General features: G+C 47.0%; 1 protein-coding gene across 1 annotated transcript in view; it reads left to right on the top strand.

Moving 5' to 3' along the window:
- The window catches only part of sm (heterogeneous nuclear ribonucleoprotein L), a 256,255-nt gene extending 240,367 nt beyond the window's left edge, over positions 1-15,888 (top strand). Inside the window, exon 11 of the mRNA XM_076365095.1 lies at positions 509-15,888. Coding sequence (XP_076221210.1) covers positions 509-648 — 140 coding nt within the window. The 3' untranslated portion in view covers positions 649-15,888. The remainder of the gene's footprint in view (positions 1-508) is intronic.
- Positions 15,889-18,177: the final 2,289 nt, after the last annotated feature.

The following is an 18,177-nucleotide window of genomic DNA, read 5'->3' as shown; positions in this document are numbered from 1 at the left end:
TACGCTATCCGGCCGCCGTTTAACGGGTTTACTGCTGCCTCGGTATCAGTGATCCTTGTTGAGAATAACTTTACCCCGGCTCTTCTAAATGTCAACTACGATACGCGGCTGAACTAGTCTTTTTATGGACATTCGGGACGCGTGAAATCCGCGCGGCATTTACTCTATTTAAACGAACATTCTGTTAAAAATGAAAGAAGAATTCGTGAATTCGTATTAGACATTTACCGCGGCCCATAGCTTCTCTACACGTTTGAAACTTATCGAGACAGTAACCCTTTCATTACTAACAATCTTATTCGAAATTCTATATTATTCTAAAAGAGCCAGTAACATAACGAAACGAGAAGAACGAGAGAAACGTAACGGCAGTAAGAAAACTGGCGAACGTAGATACAGAGCCAACGAACAGAGCAGAGTTAGCGAGCATTCCGAAAAGTTAGCCGCGCAACCGACTCGAGCACGATCGGCCGTGTGATTTGACGTGTCCGCGACACCTCTGTTCCAGACGGCAAGTTCCCGTACATCATGAAGCTGTGCTTCTCGTCGTCGCGCACCATACCCACCAGTTTCCCGCCGAGCAGCGGCAGCACAGCGAGCAATTCCGCCGGTAATGGCCACGTCAAAATGCAGCAGGACTCGGAATAGAACGGCGAGGTCCAGGGCCAGCAGCGTCAGCGTCAGCGCCAGCGTCCCTCTCTCGCCCTGCACCCGTTGTGTGCCCCGACGGGCACGGCCCTGCACCCAGCCGCAGCGATTACACTATCCCCGGTTTTGCCGCCGCCCGTGCCGCCGCCTTTGCCGCCCGCCTGCGTCCTGATCGCCACCCCGACTCTTTATCCGACCGTGCAGCCGCCGCCGCCGCCGCCACCGCTGCCTACGTTCTGGCCGTATTGAAACGGGGGGTGTGGGAGGAGAATTATCGGGCCTATCCGGTGAACGTGAAGCGTATCGACTACCGTCACCTAAACCGTATACCACTCATACACACACACTCCGGAACACAGACACTTATGCACACACACACAAGGGCAAAACAGAAACGTACCGAAACACAGGACACACGAGAAAACCACCTCCTAATCATCAGAGAGCTGCTGCCGCTGCTCTCCCTCCCCCCCGTTTCGGAGACCATCCGCCGAGAAATAGCAGGAAAACTGAGAAAAACAAACGAAGGAACCGGACGCTGGTCGCTGCTGGACGCGAAACGGTCGCGCAGGCAGGAAGAGGGGGTGCGCCGGAGAACCGACACGGAGCATCTCCGACGTGCGTGTTTCTCCTTTGCCCCCCTCCTCCCTTTATGCAGCCGGTTTTTCGTTTCCTTATCAGAGAGTCGAGGACCAAACGACACGAGCATAAAATCCTACCGGCGGCGCGCGGCGCTCCCTTTCGTCGGAGGAACCCGCCGTCCCGCTCGCCGAGTAGGGGACGTGTCGCGATGATCGCGCGTCGGACACGCGCGACTCGAAGATGACGAACGACGATGACGCTCCCGACGTAGTCGTCGGAGGACACAGGGTGTGGTGTTAGAGACGAAGGAACCCGAGACACGGTGAACGGAAGTTGAACGTGTAGGAGAGGAACAACGTGTCACGAGTGATTAGGCTGCTCGGAGAAGGAGGAGGTCATCGAGGATCGCCGTCCCGGCCAAGCCGAGCGGAACAATCAGGCGAGAACTGGAACCGAGAGGCAGCGATGTTTATGAATGATTATTATACGCTAGCTCCGTGTGTCTCTTTTGTCTTGTTCTTTTTCTCTTCTTTCACTTTTTCTTTCCGACTCCTCGACCGACACCCCACCCCCACCCACCGCTCCACCACCACCAACCACCGGCCGTTTTCTATTGCTTTTCTTCTTGTTCCCTCTGATTCTGGTTGTTTCGGCGTGGTCCGGGTATACGTGCTTCACTCCGCACATCCCAGATACCCCCCCTCTCGAGGTTCCGTGACGGTCTCTCGAACCCGTTTATACGTAAGTCAGTGTCAGTATTAATGTCTCTCGACGCGAGAGAGAGAAGAGCGATCCTCTTCGCGCTCGTACCGGAACGAACGAGAGAGAAAAGAGGGTACACGCGGCGTAGCTCGCGGATCGGAATTACCTCGGGCAGATTGATGCGAGTGAGAGAGAGAGAGCGAGAGAGATAGAGAGAGAGAGAGGGAGAAAGCTGAATGCGTGCAAGTGGGAAAGAAAGACGGGAGTGGAAGGGAGGAGAAAGAGATGGAAGAGGATTCCCCGTCGTTCTTCGCGGAAGCTTCTTTTTCCCTTCAGTAGACGCGAGGATCGATCGCGTGAAGGATCGTCTTGTAAATAATAGCCGCGGAGTGGGCGTCTAATGGGAATCTGCCGTCGTTGGGCACGGATTACATATCAAGGGCCGAGGGAGGAAGCGGAAGCGCGCGCGCGATCCACGTTGAACCGCGCCGAGACCGATTTAAGACGGCCTCGACACCGTTCCGCCTGGGAACCGGAAAGAATCCGCGGCGCGGATCGGCCGCCTCTCCGTTTCCTTTCTTTCTTTCGTTCCCGTTCGGTTTTTGCCCCCCACCCCCACCCCCTTCGTCGCGCGCGCCGCGAACCGGACACATGCAAACGACGCAGACACACATATACACACAGTTACACGTACACACGGACACAATTTTAGCCGCGCGCGAAACGATTGACGAACTCGAAGACACACGGTTTCGAGCGCGACCGCGCGCCGCTCCTCGTTGACCATTTTCACATTGCGGGATCTAAATAAGTATGAGGTTCCTCACCGACCATTAGAGAACTTATACACGCTGGATATACTGTTTTAATAGAGAGAATGCGAGAGAGAGAGAGTGAGAGAGAAAGAGAGAGAGAGAGAAAGAGAGGAAGAGAGAATGCATGCGTGAGAATGTTCAGAGGATTTCGAATCAATCGTGCTCCGAGATTTTACTCGACACCCCCATCCCCTTTGACCCAGAAATCGCTGATCATCGCTGTTTCCTGCATCACACTGGATTCGAACTCGGGTGGAGTCTTTTTTCCCTTTTTTTTCTTTTTTTTCTTCTTTATCCCGAGCTGATTCGCGATTCGGTACTATGTAGCTTCGTTATTTTATATGTAATGTGTATATATATATACCTGCGCATTATATACTCTGGATGTGTATATATACCTGCGCATACATACGCTGGTATATGTATCTGTATATGTATATATATACACGGCTTCGCGTGGATCTATTTATGTTTGAACTGCGTACGGGTTTTAGTTCGCTGACTGCCGACTCGGTGGCTCGGGAGAGCGAGAGAAAGAGCTAGGATTCTCTCTTCTGAGGGGTCTCTTTATCGATGCTAGATGGAACAGCGGAACAAGGTGCCAGTTTAGAGTCTAGCGTTGATAGGGGAGCCGAGAGTCTTTGTTGTCCCTGATTCCAACGCCCCCCCAAACCCCCGCCCGAAAGAAAAACCTCTTTGCTTCTTCTGGCGAGAAAAGATAGAGAGAAAGACGACGAAGAAACGAGAAATATTATGGAGGAGAGAGCTACCTAACCACCACCCCCTTAACACAATGTACACAATAAAACGCTGTAGTGTTCAGGTTGCGACGACGACGACGATGACTCGTGCTCGCGCAAAGGACGATTATTAATAACCTGCGACACAGGGATTATCTTCCACGGAACCGGTGGAAACACTTTGGGATAACGAGAAATAAAAAAGACATAGGCGATCGGATGATGGTATAATAATTGATATATTGTTCAGCCTCGAGGACACTCGTAAACGATATTTGATCAGAATCGCGGACCGTGAATTGAATTTTATATACGACGACGAAGTCGACACACACACAGTATACACGTTCTACGACACACGCATACGCTCTGTACGCGGCACATGGAAACGTACGAATCGTTCGTTCGCCGTAGCGATCGACCCCGCGACACAAGACCTAGACAAATTTCATGATGTTACATTGCGCGTAAAGAACTGATTAACCGTTTCGACGGAGACATTCGAAAAGTCTGGTCGATCGCTTCGACTCGCGAGCGGTTCGCGCGCACACACGTATTGGGGCAGACACACGTACGTCTTTCGAAGACGCATTTCGACGTAATTCGAGGAACATTTGCAGTATACATCACACGTGTATACACACACGTACACAGACACATACACACACACACGATATATTAGCGGGTCCCTCGGCAATATTTTGTCGGGCCGCGGGGACGTTTTTATAATGAAAAAGGTTTTAGATCTCCGATTTAAAAACGCCAAAAAAAATGAATATAAGAGAGAGAGAGCGAGAGAGAAAGAGAGAAAGAGAGAAAGAGAGAAAGAGAGAGAGAGCGAGAGAGGGAGTGGATACTGTAACGAGTAATGAAGTAAACTAATGAAGTAACTTAACGTAAAGATTAAATGAAAGATACATGGGAGATGAAATACGAGAGCAAGCGAACGTTGTGTTTTTCGAAGCGAACCAAATGAAACTTAATAAGATTTAAATAGAGACTCGTGACTCGGCCATACGTAACGTAAGATAATAAGACGAAAGGGCTACGTCACCCGATCCCCGACTCATCCCCTTTCGACAGAGGAGAATTATAAGCAAACAAAAGTAAAACGGAAAACCCTCTTCTGAGATGCGTGAGAAATTGATACGATCCGCCACCATATTTGTCCATTCGACGAATCGCGGGATAGAAAGAGCACGCGAGAGAGAAAGATAAAGAATTGAGAGAGTGAGAGAGAGAAAACGAGAGAGAGAGAGAGAGTGAGAGAAAGAGAGAAAGAGAGAAAACGTGACCTAACCGCGAGACGTAAACTCTTAGATAAGCGTGCGAATGCGTTGAACGAGAGAATGACGGAGAGAATGCGAGCGAAAGTGTTTATATTCGAGGCAATATTTGTTACAATACAACTAAATAGGCGATAAGTTGTATACTTGCATTAAAGGGCTCAGTACACAAAAGGATCCTTTGTCGGTCGCTGGAACAAGCGCGAACGGCTAAAATGAATGGGAATCGAATGGGTCGGAGAGAAAGGTGCGCATGCCGGTGAACGGGTGAAAATGATTTTTTCGGATCACGCGTACAAGGTGGAGGGATAAAACGGAACGCAATTTCCATCGGCGCAGAGGGGACGTGGATTGTTTCTGTGCCGATCGAATCGTTTCTGCGCGTTGCTGCTGACGGAGTATCGATTTAAACGTAGATGATAGTATTTGTCGGCGCGAGACGAAACAATGGTACTAAGCTTAAGGAATTAAGGAACAAAAAGTAAAATAATTCAAACGAGCGCCGCGCGTCGTTTGCGAATAATTAACGAGGCGGAAGAAGGGTATTTAACGCAGTGAATAGAAAAAGAACAAACGGGCGCGTCCACGGAGCCGACGCGCCCGACGATCCGCTCGGTCGTCCGTTCCCGATCAGTTACGCGAGTTTCCGTTCCGTTCCCGTTCCGCGGTCTCCCGGATCGTAGTTTCTTCTATTTTCCCATCCGGGCCGAACCGTTAACGGTCCCCCCCGCCCCCCGGCAACCCGATTGTTTTTCGCACATCACATTCTTATATCGTTTATCGTTCGATCCTCGATATTATTTACCACGGTGACGTTTATCTATTGTATCGAATCGTTTGTCGTATTATGTTACATTGTTTTCGAATTTTTACCGACGGTTAGTAACTTAGACTATCGATTGTCTGTAATTATATACATAACTATACATATATACATATAAATATACATACGATTGTAAACAGTTATAGGTTTCACGGTAGTGTGTAAACGATACATCACGTTTTATCCGACGGAGACTTTATCGAGGAATAACGGATTTCGTTCTCGTCTAGCGAGCAGGACCTAACGCGTAACAGAGGCAAAGCAAACAAGCAAACAAACAAAAAAAAAATCTGAAAAAAGATATGTGTAGGGTAAACAAATGATTAAGCAGCTAGGACACCTTGTAATCATATCATAACGGTTTTTTGTAGATAATATTATATATAAATATATACGTATATGTGATTCGCGGGGGTAAGGCGTTTTAAATCAAGAGTGTATCGTCTCGCAAGCTCTCGTCGACACGGCGACGAACGGGAAACAGAAACGAGGGGAAAACTGAAACACAAGAGAGAGATCAGAGAAAGAGAGAGAGAGGGAGAGAAAAAAATAGAAAATTCTCGTTCGACGCGCGCGGATTTTGCTCCTCGTTCGCGCGTCCGACAAAAATTCTGTTCATTCTGTATTCGCCGCGCGATCGGGCGGGAAGGATGCAATTTCGAAGCGTGATTCTTCGGGAAACGAGTCTGCAGCAGGCAAAACAACAAGCGACGTTCGAATTCTTTTCATTTTCTTTCTCTTTCTTTTTGTTTTCCTCGAAAGAAAACAAACAAACCCTCGTCGATTTTGCAAACTTTCGTACGCCTCGTGATAGTATACGTGAAACGAGTCTTCTTAGGTAACGCGGCCATTCCCGATCACGCGGACGCGTTAATTCCGATTATCGACGACGACCGAGAACGAGCCATGAGGAAATCGACGGATTCGATTCTTCGTTTTCTTCGAGGAGTCTCGATTAGCCGCGCGTTCCGGCAGGTCTCGTTTCGTTAGGGATTAGAGCTGATGCCCTCCTGATGGAAATCCCCCCGCTCCAGCGTGTGATGTGCGCCCAGCGTGTTTTTGAGTGCGTGGAATGAAATCGAACGAGAGCTAGAGTAATGAAAGGCGCGTATATGCGTTCGAGTGGTCGAGCACGCGTGCCAGACTGTCGCTTATTTTCTGACGCTTTACCTGTACCGTTCTCGACTGTGGTCGAGCGAAACCAAGTTACACGATGTACGTAGCACACGTTACAACGAACCACACTTCGAGAAACACGTTCCCCGGGCTCTTGTGTCCCCGAGCAAACCGGACCGTACCCACAGACTAAGAAACACTCGCGTACCGAGGCAACGTCCGCGATATATCCTAGTTTCTCCGTTTCGGCCCCACCAATGTCTCCTCGCGACAATAGTTCACTGCGTCTTTGCGTTCGACTCTTCCGACCGTCGTTTCGGATCATTGACGGACCATTGAAATTTCATGTACGGTTAACCTTCGAGAGCGAAACGATTGCAGTTTTATGCGAGGTTTATAGCTGGTGCAAAGTAAACTCGCCGTTCAAGGTCGGTGGGCGTGGCTTCCCCCTCCACTCGACCCACTCGGTTCGTTCGAGTCTTTAAATTTCGCGCGGGAAGATGTTCGATGATGAAGGGGATGGAATTAGTGTATTTCGGAATTTGTGTTAACTTCCAGCTGGTTACTGATACTTTCGATACCTCGATTTGTTAGCTTCACCGAAAACGACGGATCATTTTAGCTACCACGCAAGTCGCTTGATTCGCCGAAGTCGAATGGAGCGAGTTTCATTAGGAAGATCAGCTTGAACACGGTATTTTAGGTTCACGTTTCATTAAGCACGCTCGAATTTCAGAAGAACCCGTATGCCGCCGGTGGACGCGTTAAGCAACCCTTCAGCCACTCGACGAAAAAATTTTAATTACATTCGGGCTCTTTTATCGGAGCCCTCCCCCGGGATTCATAATTTCGTATCTGGACCCATTAGCCAGCCCCGGTTAGCACATCAATTCCTTCCACCCCTTTTAATCTCGGCCGGAGAGAAAATCCTGACTGACAAACGGGGGTTGCGTGCTTGAACAGTGAATTACCTTTGCCCCCAGCCCGGCGTGCCCTCCTTCGCGTAGAAGGAGGAAACGGGAGGAAGAGGAGCAGCGCGGCTGCTAAACTCCGTCTCGAAGACGCGACGGCGTGGATCGACGTCGGAAGGGTTGAATTTAAAGACGCGTCCAAGTGAAATCCCCCGAGCGCCGCGCTATCGGAGGATGACGGACGGGTCTCCGAAGGGGTTGTCGGAGGCTCGGCCCGGCGCGCCGCGTCCCGGCCGTGTCGATACGGCGAGACGGATCTAGATCTTTTTTCTTTTTTCCTTTTTGTCTCGGTCCCGCTGTACATACAGAAGCTTTTTCTCCGTTTCGATCGGCGCGCGACGCCGGCGCGCCGGGCCGACGCGGAGACGCGGCCTTCGTTCGGGAATTTCGGGGGACGAAAGGACGAACAGGACGGGAGAGCTGAAAGGGTGGTCCTTTCCCGCGTTTCCCGGGAAACAAGATGTACAAAAGGGAAAAGTTACACGGAACACGCTGGAGGTACGAGATTAGTCTGGGAGAACGAACCAGCGACGACGCCCTCGTCCTCCGATCGCGGCGAACAGAGAGAATGAGAGAGTAAAAATGAGAGAGCGAGTGAGAGAGGGAGTGAAAGAGAGGGAGTGAAAGAGAAAGAGAGAGAGAGAGAGGAGAGAAAGAGAGAGAATGTGTGTGTGTGTGTATGAGAGAGAGAGAGAGATTCTTCTATGTACAAACAAATCAAATTGTAATTGTAGCATTGTAGAGAGAAACGGCGAGAGTCTGTAAACGAGTACAGTATTCCAAGGTAGTGTCTAGCACTGTGTAAACACGACGATAAGCATTAACAGAAAACGAAAAAGTGGAGGGATATACCGCTGAAGAAGTAACATTACGAAACAAAACTCAAGGTTGTAAAGAAAAAAGAAACGAAAAAAAAGCTGCAAAAAAAAATGATTAATAATACAAGCCATCTGTGTCGATAATTAATTATACAAACGAGAACGGAAGGCAGATAGAGAGAGAGAGAGAGAGAGAGAAAGAGGAAGAGTGTGTGTATATGTGTATGCGTGTATGTTTGTGTGAAAGGGAGAAAGAGAAATTGCGAGAATGATAGAGCGTGAAAAAGGAAGAGAGAGAGAAGGAGAGAGAGAGAGGGAGAGAGAGAGAGAGAAAGAGAAAATAACTATGGAAACAGTAAACGAATACGTTCGGAGAGTGGCGTAATAGCGTTTGTTTAAATCTTAAACCACGAGATACATATCCCATCTATATGTATATATTTGCAGTCGCATGAGAATTTCGATTATATTGATGATTGATTGTGTAATTATGATTATTAGTATTATTGCGGTTTATGATGACGACGAATACGACGACGACGATGATGATGATGATGATGATGATGATGATAATGATGATGATGATGAGGATGATGATGATGATGATGATGATTATGATGATGATGATGATGATGATTATGATTATTATTACTATTATTATTATGATTACTATGATTACTATGATTATTATGATTATTATTATTAACTATTCTTAGTGATTATGAATTATTATTTATAGTCTCGATTTTATAAAAATCGAGACCGTTAAGTATGTTACGGATAACACCGATATTGCGTTTAAAGCGTTTAGGTTTAATGTTTGTAGTTAGGTAAAAATTAGGTAGATCGGAGAGTAGGTACATATCGTTAATATTGTTATTGATTAATAGTATTGCGGAAAAGGTATTACTGCCGGTGCGCTTCGGTTACTTTTGCGCGTCGCGGCGCGGCTCGCTCGGGATCACGCGAAAAGCCCCGGGATCCTTTCGTCGATCCCGTTCTCCCTTCGCGTCGGCGTCCCGACGGGGGCGCCGAGAGAAACAAACGAAAAAGAAAAAACAAAAAAGATAAAAAGGAAAAAGAAAACAAAACTGGATCAAGGAGCGAAGTGTCGTTCGTCAGCCCTTTTTGGCCGAGACAGAAACGCGAGGGAAAGACGAGGGAAGGAGAGAGGAAAGAGTACGCGCGTCAGAGACGAACGAAGGAATGAAAAGAAAACGAGTACCTGTCCTAATATCGATTTCTCGAATTAGTCTCGAGGAGGCGCGCACTTTCGTTCGCCGTCCGCCGAGCGAGTTATATTTTTATGCGGTTCGAAACGATGCGTCGCGTGCTCGGCGTCGAGAGGTCCGCGGCGCGCGCAGCGATGGCCACCGAACCGGTCCCATACGCTCTTCCCGTCGTTTCTCGCCCGTCCGACGAGACGGGGCACGTTTTACACGGAAAAAAAAGACACGCGCCGCCGGCCGAAATTCCGAAATTCTACCGGTCGCCGCGCGGGTACGTCCGAGCACGAGGCGTCGCCGCGAGACCGGAATCCGTTCGCGGGAGAACGACTCGGAAGCGAGCACGGGCCGAGCAAAACGAGCCGAAGCGCAGTAACCTTTTTAGCGATCGCTCCTTCCCCTCTAAGTATTACCACGTAACATATACCTGCCCCACATATCAGATCTTACGTATCCCAAGGCACCACCATGCGTCATATCAATGTTTCTAAGCGTTAGTCCTGTAATGTGTACCCCCCCCCCCTTTTACTAATCATTTTTAACCCTCCCCCCGCCCCCTCCTCGAACCACACCCGATTTTTTGCCCGTCTTTCGGCGTAAACCGTTTCTACCCCCGAGAGAAATTTTAGAAATAATTCTCCCATCCCCTCTGGAAACGAAATCTAAGCCGTCATCCCTATTCGCCGTCCCACCCTCTCTAACCAACGAAAGTTCGTCCCTTCTCCTTTTTTCCTCTCCATTCATCCCCTACCTGAGAATCCTCCACCTCGTTATTGTACATCTGAGCCGGAAGGGTCTCTATGCTCTGTCTTCCCATCGCTGCGTCAAAAGACAAACTAGATGTAATAAGATTTGTTGACTGTATACATTATTATACATTGATTGTACACGCATCAGCAACGCCACACCACATTCGACACACGCACGCACACTTGCTCCCCCGCATCCTGACACGATACACTACACACGCAGACACAGTAACACGGATCTACACGTATACCAACATAGACATCCGTGAACATCACGACACGACCGGCGGAGGAGGCGAACACGACCAATATACATACCCGCCAGCCATCGCGTCAAGATAGTCCAAGATGGATCGGCAATGCTAACAAGACCCCGAGGATCAGTCCACGGTGGCCGGGCAGATACACGATCGTCACGATTCAAGGGATCGATACGGTACAAGCGATGGCCGACCCGGTTATTTCCAGTCTGTTTCCATTGATTTATGAAAATTAACCGGGACGGACTTCGGCCACTGCCGATCGAACGTTCGTGGGTCGTTTCAGCGACGCCGATCGGCTTCTTGTCTTGCGATCTTCTTCGGGATTACACCTCGTGGAACTACCTCGCGTGTAATAGTTCACTGGGGAAACGTACGGATCGCGTACCGATTGCAGGTTGATTCGAAAACCTACCGATTCGTACGTGAAATATTTGTTGTATCAGTGTTATTTTGTTTGTGTAAACTGAAAACGAATAGTAGCATTAAGTGGATGATTAACACGTTGAATGCCATGGGTGACCCCCAATCAAATCGAATGTAGTTCACTCAATGAAACCATGATTATTTGAATTCATTTCTATATAATGAATAATGCTAGCTAATGTAGTGACATTCAGCTAGAACCTGAGATAATAACAATGCAATTCAATCGAATGATTTAATATATTTCTTCTATTTCGAGCATTCTATGAAATCGTGCATTCAACGTGCTAAGTTCTGTTTAGAGTGATCAACGAAACGATATTAGACTATTCCAGAAGCAGATCGCAGGATGGGTTAATCAGTGGTCGGATCGTTTTAACGCGTAGCCTCGTTAAGATTGAAATTCTGAGTAATTGTAAATAGTTTTAATGGAATTCCGCGAAGCACGATCGTAGATCCGTCGATCTACGGACGATCGGTTGAGTGTAGGAAGAAACTGTTTCCTACGTGTCGGTGGATTTTACTATCGACGACACGACGATTTTATTAGAAGATTAGGATTGTAACGTTAGCTTGACGTGCACTCGATGCCCGGTATCGATCCGAGCATCGTTCCCCGGCGAGCCGAGCGGACGGGGACGAAATTTCTTCGGCCGCCGCGGTTATCGCGGAGAAACGCGTTTCCCTGGAAATTTCGATCGTTCCCGGCGTCGACACGTGCATCGGCCCATCCATGATTAGCCTGTGATGCCGCGTTGGCGTCCATTCATTCGCGAGATCATCGCGCGCGCACACACACCCACACACACACGTACACACCCGCACACACATCGACACATCGGACATGAAAATACGGACACGTAGAGACGATCGTAGAAACGTGAAACACGTCCGGCGCGCCAGTGCAGTGGAAAAGCCGGCGAAGCCGCGCGTACCGACGCAACCCCCCCGCCCCCGCGCGACCGGGCCAATCGAGAAACAGAAGACATACGAACCGCCAACCATTTATACATTACACACACATTCGAGAGATCCAATGATTACTCCTTCGAAACGAGAAAAGCAAACAAAAGGGAAAAAAAAAAAATGAAAACAGAACAGACAGACAGAAAAAAAAAGATTAATAATAATTAATAATTAATGATGTAATGTGTATATTAATACTGTATGTCGTACGCTCTAATGTTGTTTGAAGAGTTATTTGCGAGTCAATTATCTGTGCCTAGCAGCCCTGCGCACCCTATCAAATGTACCACCGTTCAAATGAGAAAACTGAAAATAATAATAATTAATGGGAAAACGAAGGCGAACGATAACTGATTGAACCAAAATAAAAAATAGAAACGGCACCACCATTCACCACTACCATCAACAACAACAACAGCAACAACAACAAGAACAACGACAACAGGAACAACGGGCAGATATAAACACAATAAAACGGGAAACGATACGAGATGAAAATCTCTGACACTGTACACGCATTCACACGACATTACACTTACACACATCATAATGGAAAAAGAGAACAGAAGCGAGTATATATATATATTATATTATCTACCGTACAACCGTATATACATGATACGAGCAGCGGGCTATACGTGTGTTCACCACGTTCCGACAACAGAACCACAAATAATACAGAAACAGCCAGACAACGATAACAGAACAGAACCAGACAAAACAAAACATTCATTCGAACGGATGGAAGGGAAAGGTGAACGAAGCGAACGGAGAAAAGAGAATATCAGAAATAAACAACCTATCGAACGAGAGGTATATAATGATTGTGAACGAGAGAAGGATGATCGAAACGGAACGAAAACCAAAAAAGAGTAAAATTTAAACGAAGCGACGATTAAAAAAAAAAAAAAAATAAAACAAAGAAACTTGCACCCTGTATACATAGTTCGCACAATGATCTGTTCCTATTTTGGAATCAGTTTTTTCGAATTTGCCAAGAGTGTATATCTACAGATTCTATATTAAAAGAAAAAAAAATATATATATATGTGTACGTATTCATATATATATATATATGTGTGTGTGTATACATGTATATATATATATATATATATATGTATATGTGAACAAACAAATGAAAAAAAAAAGAATTTAGGCAAACTGATTATGAAATATAAGTATTGAAATCCAAAGAAAAAACAAACAAGTTCTGGAATTGTTACCCTTTTTCGACACGTTCGGCTGTCCAATCGTGTGTGCGCCGATCATCGGCGAGCGCGCGTGTCTCCCGCCCCATCGATCATCGACGGGGGTGCGACTGATGCGAGTGTGAGTGAAGAGGAGCGAGTGCGAGTGAGTGGGAGAGAAAGAGAAGACGCGTGTCACTCGCCAAAAAAAAAAAAACCGAAACTCCGCTTTGATATCTTTTCATTTCTCCTGTCGGATGCTGGCTGCCTAATTGTAACACCGACGATGATCGCGTCCCCCCTCCCCCCTCGTTCCCCCGCGGAGCCTGGACACAGGTTGGATCACTCGCGCGATCGAGGCCCATTTGTAAAACGAGCTCTCGATCCCCGACGACACGGTTGTTCCCGCAAACAGACCAAAAAACGAATAAAAAAGAAAACAACGGACCGATCGTGTTTCACAGGAACGGCAAGCTTCGAGTATCGAACGATCGGAAGGAAACGGAGGAAATGGGATTTCAGGTGACCGGAAGGGTGAGATTCACGCGACGAGGGTGGGAGGTTCGATTTTCGATGATCCTTGCCGCGCGAATCGAACCGTTCCGCTGTGGTGAAGTTTACACGGTGGTGTTTCACGTAGAGAGAGAGAGAGAGAGAGAGAGAGAGAGAGAGAGAGAGAGAGAGAGAGAGAGAGAGAGAGAGAGAGAGAAAGTGAGAGAGAGTAAGAGAGAGGAGCAGTTGGGAAGATCGATGACTCGATTTAGGGGGAAGCTTGTCGTATCACGAGGGAGATCGATGTAAATATATACGTACCGGGGGTTGATCGATCAGCGATTTTTGTTGCGCCGATCACTCGCCCCGAGCCTCGCAGCGAACACACGCGTTATTTGAATTGTGTGACACTTGACTTAGTGCGGGGGCTCGCGACTTTTTGCCCTAGAATGAAACGGAATTTCAAATGAGAAACGAGCAAAATGATAAAAAAAAAAATAATAAACAAAGTGAAAATAAAGGTTGACAAGAGAACAATGCAGACTAAACGAGAGGAGGAAGTAAATAATTAATATATATATATATAATATATACGTAGACCGTCTCACACTGAACACAACAGCACAACCACTACCACTACCACTACCACTACCACCACTACTACCACCACTACCACTACTACCACCACCACCACCCACGACCCACGCACATCCATATTTATACACGACTTATTGTATGTATATTTGTGTACAAAACGAGAGGAAAACAAAAGAAAAAAAAGAAAAAGAGTAAGCTAGGTCACAACAGAAAGATAATTGCCACTCACTTATTCTTTTCGACGCGCGTACCGTCGAGTTTATTACACGGCTCGATCGAAACCCGACAACACACTCTGAACCCCGTAGAATTTAACGAATATGGGACGCTTTTGTATGTGTGTCTTGAGGAGATTGCTAAACGCGCGAGAAATCGATGCCCGCTTCGAGCTCTCTGTTCACGAAACGCGAACTGAACGAAATGCTAAAAGAAAAAGAAAACAAAGAAACAAAAAAAAAAAATGAATTTTTCGGTATGTCACGGCTTTCCAACCTTATCGCACTCGACCCCCGTCCCTTATCACGTTTCTAGGATCCTGTTAAGACCTCTATGACACCTGTCCGTCGAGACTCTCGACGCAACAGAGACGAGAGAAGGAAAAGGTGACGAGGAAAGAGAGAAGAGTTCGCGCGTACGTTTCGTATCGTCGTTTCCTCGGGGAATTTTCGTTTTTTCGATGAGGAAAATGAGAAGTCAAGAGTGCGACAGTTCGCAGAGACGCGAAATCGGGTCGCTCGAGCACACCGCCGACAAGATGGAGGGTATGCGCGGGCGATTTCGCGAGCAAACGATATTCAGCTTTCGTCGTGGCCGGCCCTAAAAGTCGAGATCGTTAGAACCGCGGGAACGCGTAGATGGCGGCGTGCGTGGACAGTTAGCAGTGGACAGAGACGTGGAAGCGACCGAGTGTGCGAGTCGGTTGACGCTCGTCGAAGCGACAGGTTGCAAGGTACACACGATTTCCAAAACGACAGAACCAACGGGTAGAGCCAATCGAACGACAAACGAGAACGAGATAAAGAACCGGGCACGAAAGGAACATCGAGCACAGAGGAAATAATTTACACGTTAGACAAGAGACAAGTGAACAAGGGTGAGAATGGCTGCGCGAAAGGGGTTGGAGAGAGGGAGAGAGAGAATGAGAGTGAGAAAGATCCATGTGTCGTGAGAAAGAGAGGGAATGAATGCGTGAGAAAAAGAGCGAGAGCGAGAGAGAGAGAGAGAAAGAGGTGAAAGAGTTTGAGAAACAAAAAAAGAAAAAAAAAAGTAATAAAAGAGAGAAAACGGAAACACACTCACTGAGCGCCGCTAGTAAAAGACATGGTAGGCTATTATTATCGCTAAATAGTCGCTAGACAATAGTGATGTAGTTTACCCTTTAGAGTTATTTTAAGTTCTTAATTATAATGGTTACTATTAAATTTATTATCGTATCACAATACACACTGTAACACTTCTATTATAATAACAAGGAAAAATATTTACCTGTGCATATTGACATATTGTGGAGTCACATCATTAAAAACATATACTACTCAATAATATCCAAGCGTCAGCTCGACTCGATTCATTGACACCCACACCATATACCATGCATATATACCTACTCAACGATATATATATACATAATCTATATATGTATATATATATATACAATCGATCCCTCAACGATAAAATCGGGACGACCACCAACAGACGGGTCTACGTTTCTCTGTTCCTTCTTTATTTTCTTTTGTCTCTTCGTGCCACGCTTTCCACCTCCCCCCTTTTTATCGGTTCCTTTCTGGTCGGCCAGCCAGATCGAAGGGGTTGCCGCGAACACACCCTCTCGCCGAGGCAATCTCGCGACACTAATTGCTCTCGCGATTTATGAACCGATCATGCTCGTTTTCCGATGTTTCCACGCGGAGTCACGGCAATCGAAGAACAAATCCCAATCGATTCTCATCGAACTTATTTACGCGATCGTCGAGGAACGCCCGTGTCCAACGGATCGGTCCCTCACAGGTGAAACGCTCTCCAACGTTCCGATGAAAATTCGATTCTTTCCACCGCGTCCCGCATCGAGTCCCCCTCATTCAATTTCTACACACCTCTTTTCGCTTTTAATCCCGCTAATCCCGGCATTCACGTACGGAACAGACGGGTCCCCCGAAGCCTCGCAAGCCGGTCTCGGGCGTACACGCCGCTAATTAATATTTGTTACACGAAATGTAAACGGATTGTTAATTCCGCGGACCGGCGACAGGCCCTCCTTTTAATTTACATTTCCCCCAGGAACCTCTCTCTGCGCAAGGGGTTACGTCACTCGTGGGCCGACAAGGTCGCCGGGAGATCGCAAACAAAGGTAACACGCCCGACAACGGCTCGCGCGGTGACTCGGACCGTCTTTTATTAACAACGCCAGAACCATGTGCCGAAAGGAGAGAACAGCTCACAGACAACCATGCTTCCACGTTAACCACCGTCTCCTCCAGCCCCCGGCCCTTTCACAGATCTAACGGCAACCTCCGCGATTCAATCGCCTTGAATATATAAATAAACACAACGGCGCCGCGAGCAATCCCCCCGCGGGAATGCACGGCGAATCTCGATGTTTATTGCAGAAAACGCAGCCATAAATCCGGCCGCATTTCCATACGGTCGCGTGCCCGCTCGCCGAAACGCTCGCTCCCGTCAGCTCGTGCCGGGAATTCCCGCTTTGTGTCGCGAAACATTCGATCGCTTCGTAAAGCTCCGTACACAACTAAGGACATGTTGCGGTGCACACGTTGGTTCCTGGGTTTCATGATTCCCGCAGCGGTTTTGGGATTCTGAACGAAATATTAAAATGAAACTGAAACGGGTCATTGAGTTTCTGAATATAATGTAGTTTGTAATTTCTAATAATGTCCAGGGGATTCATTTTATTCTCGTTATGTGAAATATAGGAGTATGACCGTCATAAATATGTGACGCTGTGGCGAACATGTAAAATTGGATGATTTTGAGTCGCACACTTGGATTTCTTCAATTTGTTTATTTTCTAGTGTTAGTTTCGAGATCTGTGATCATTGGGGAGATGCAAAATTGGAAACTAAAAGGAAGTTGGGGTTTAAATTTTTCATAGGAAGTTGATATCGATTTACCGAGGAGGATTTAGAGAGTGAAATTCAAAAGTTTTTTACTAGAAACGTTTAATATTCTCCGATGAAATGTGTAATTATCTTAGGTATCGTTGAATGTCAATCACTATGCTAATTACTCGAACTGCGAACATCGTATCATGGAGCCCGGGAATCGATGCACCGCAACATGTCCGAATGTGTGTACGGAGCTTAAAAGAGGAAGAGTAAAAGTAGTTCTCGATTTTTTGGATTCCCTGTCAATTCGGTGATCGTGGTATTCCGAAGATTACTAGACTCGCGAAACGCTGATTTTTCCAAAGATAGAGTATATTAGTTGGGAATAAGCCCAGCGCTGCGGTGCGTATCCGAACGAAATAAATATTATTATTTTAGAAGCTCATCGTTTCATTTCGACCTGCGAAACGAGTTTCGTGTGACGTGACCTGAAAGTATCGCGTTATCTTCTACTTATAGCAATATTCTGTTCCATTATCTTTCCATCATTCTCTGTCGTTCACGATTCTGCTCAAATCCTCCTCGCAGAGACTCCCCTTCGAAACCTCTGTGTCCCGAGGACACGTTCGAAGTCTTCCAAGAAGATATAATCCAGTTCTACAGATCGAAGTTCCAGTTTTTCTTTACTGAAAAAGTAGCGTCACACAAATC

The sequence above is a fragment of the Nomia melanderi genome, chromosome 2 (assembly GCF_051020985.1).
Source record: "Nomia melanderi isolate GNS246 chromosome 2, iyNomMela1, whole genome shotgun sequence".
NCBI lineage: Eukaryota > Metazoa > Arthropoda > Insecta > Hymenoptera > Halictidae > Nomia > Nomia melanderi.
The sequence above is the reverse complement of the archived record's forward strand: the minus strand, read 5'-3'. Positions and strand labels throughout refer to the sequence as shown.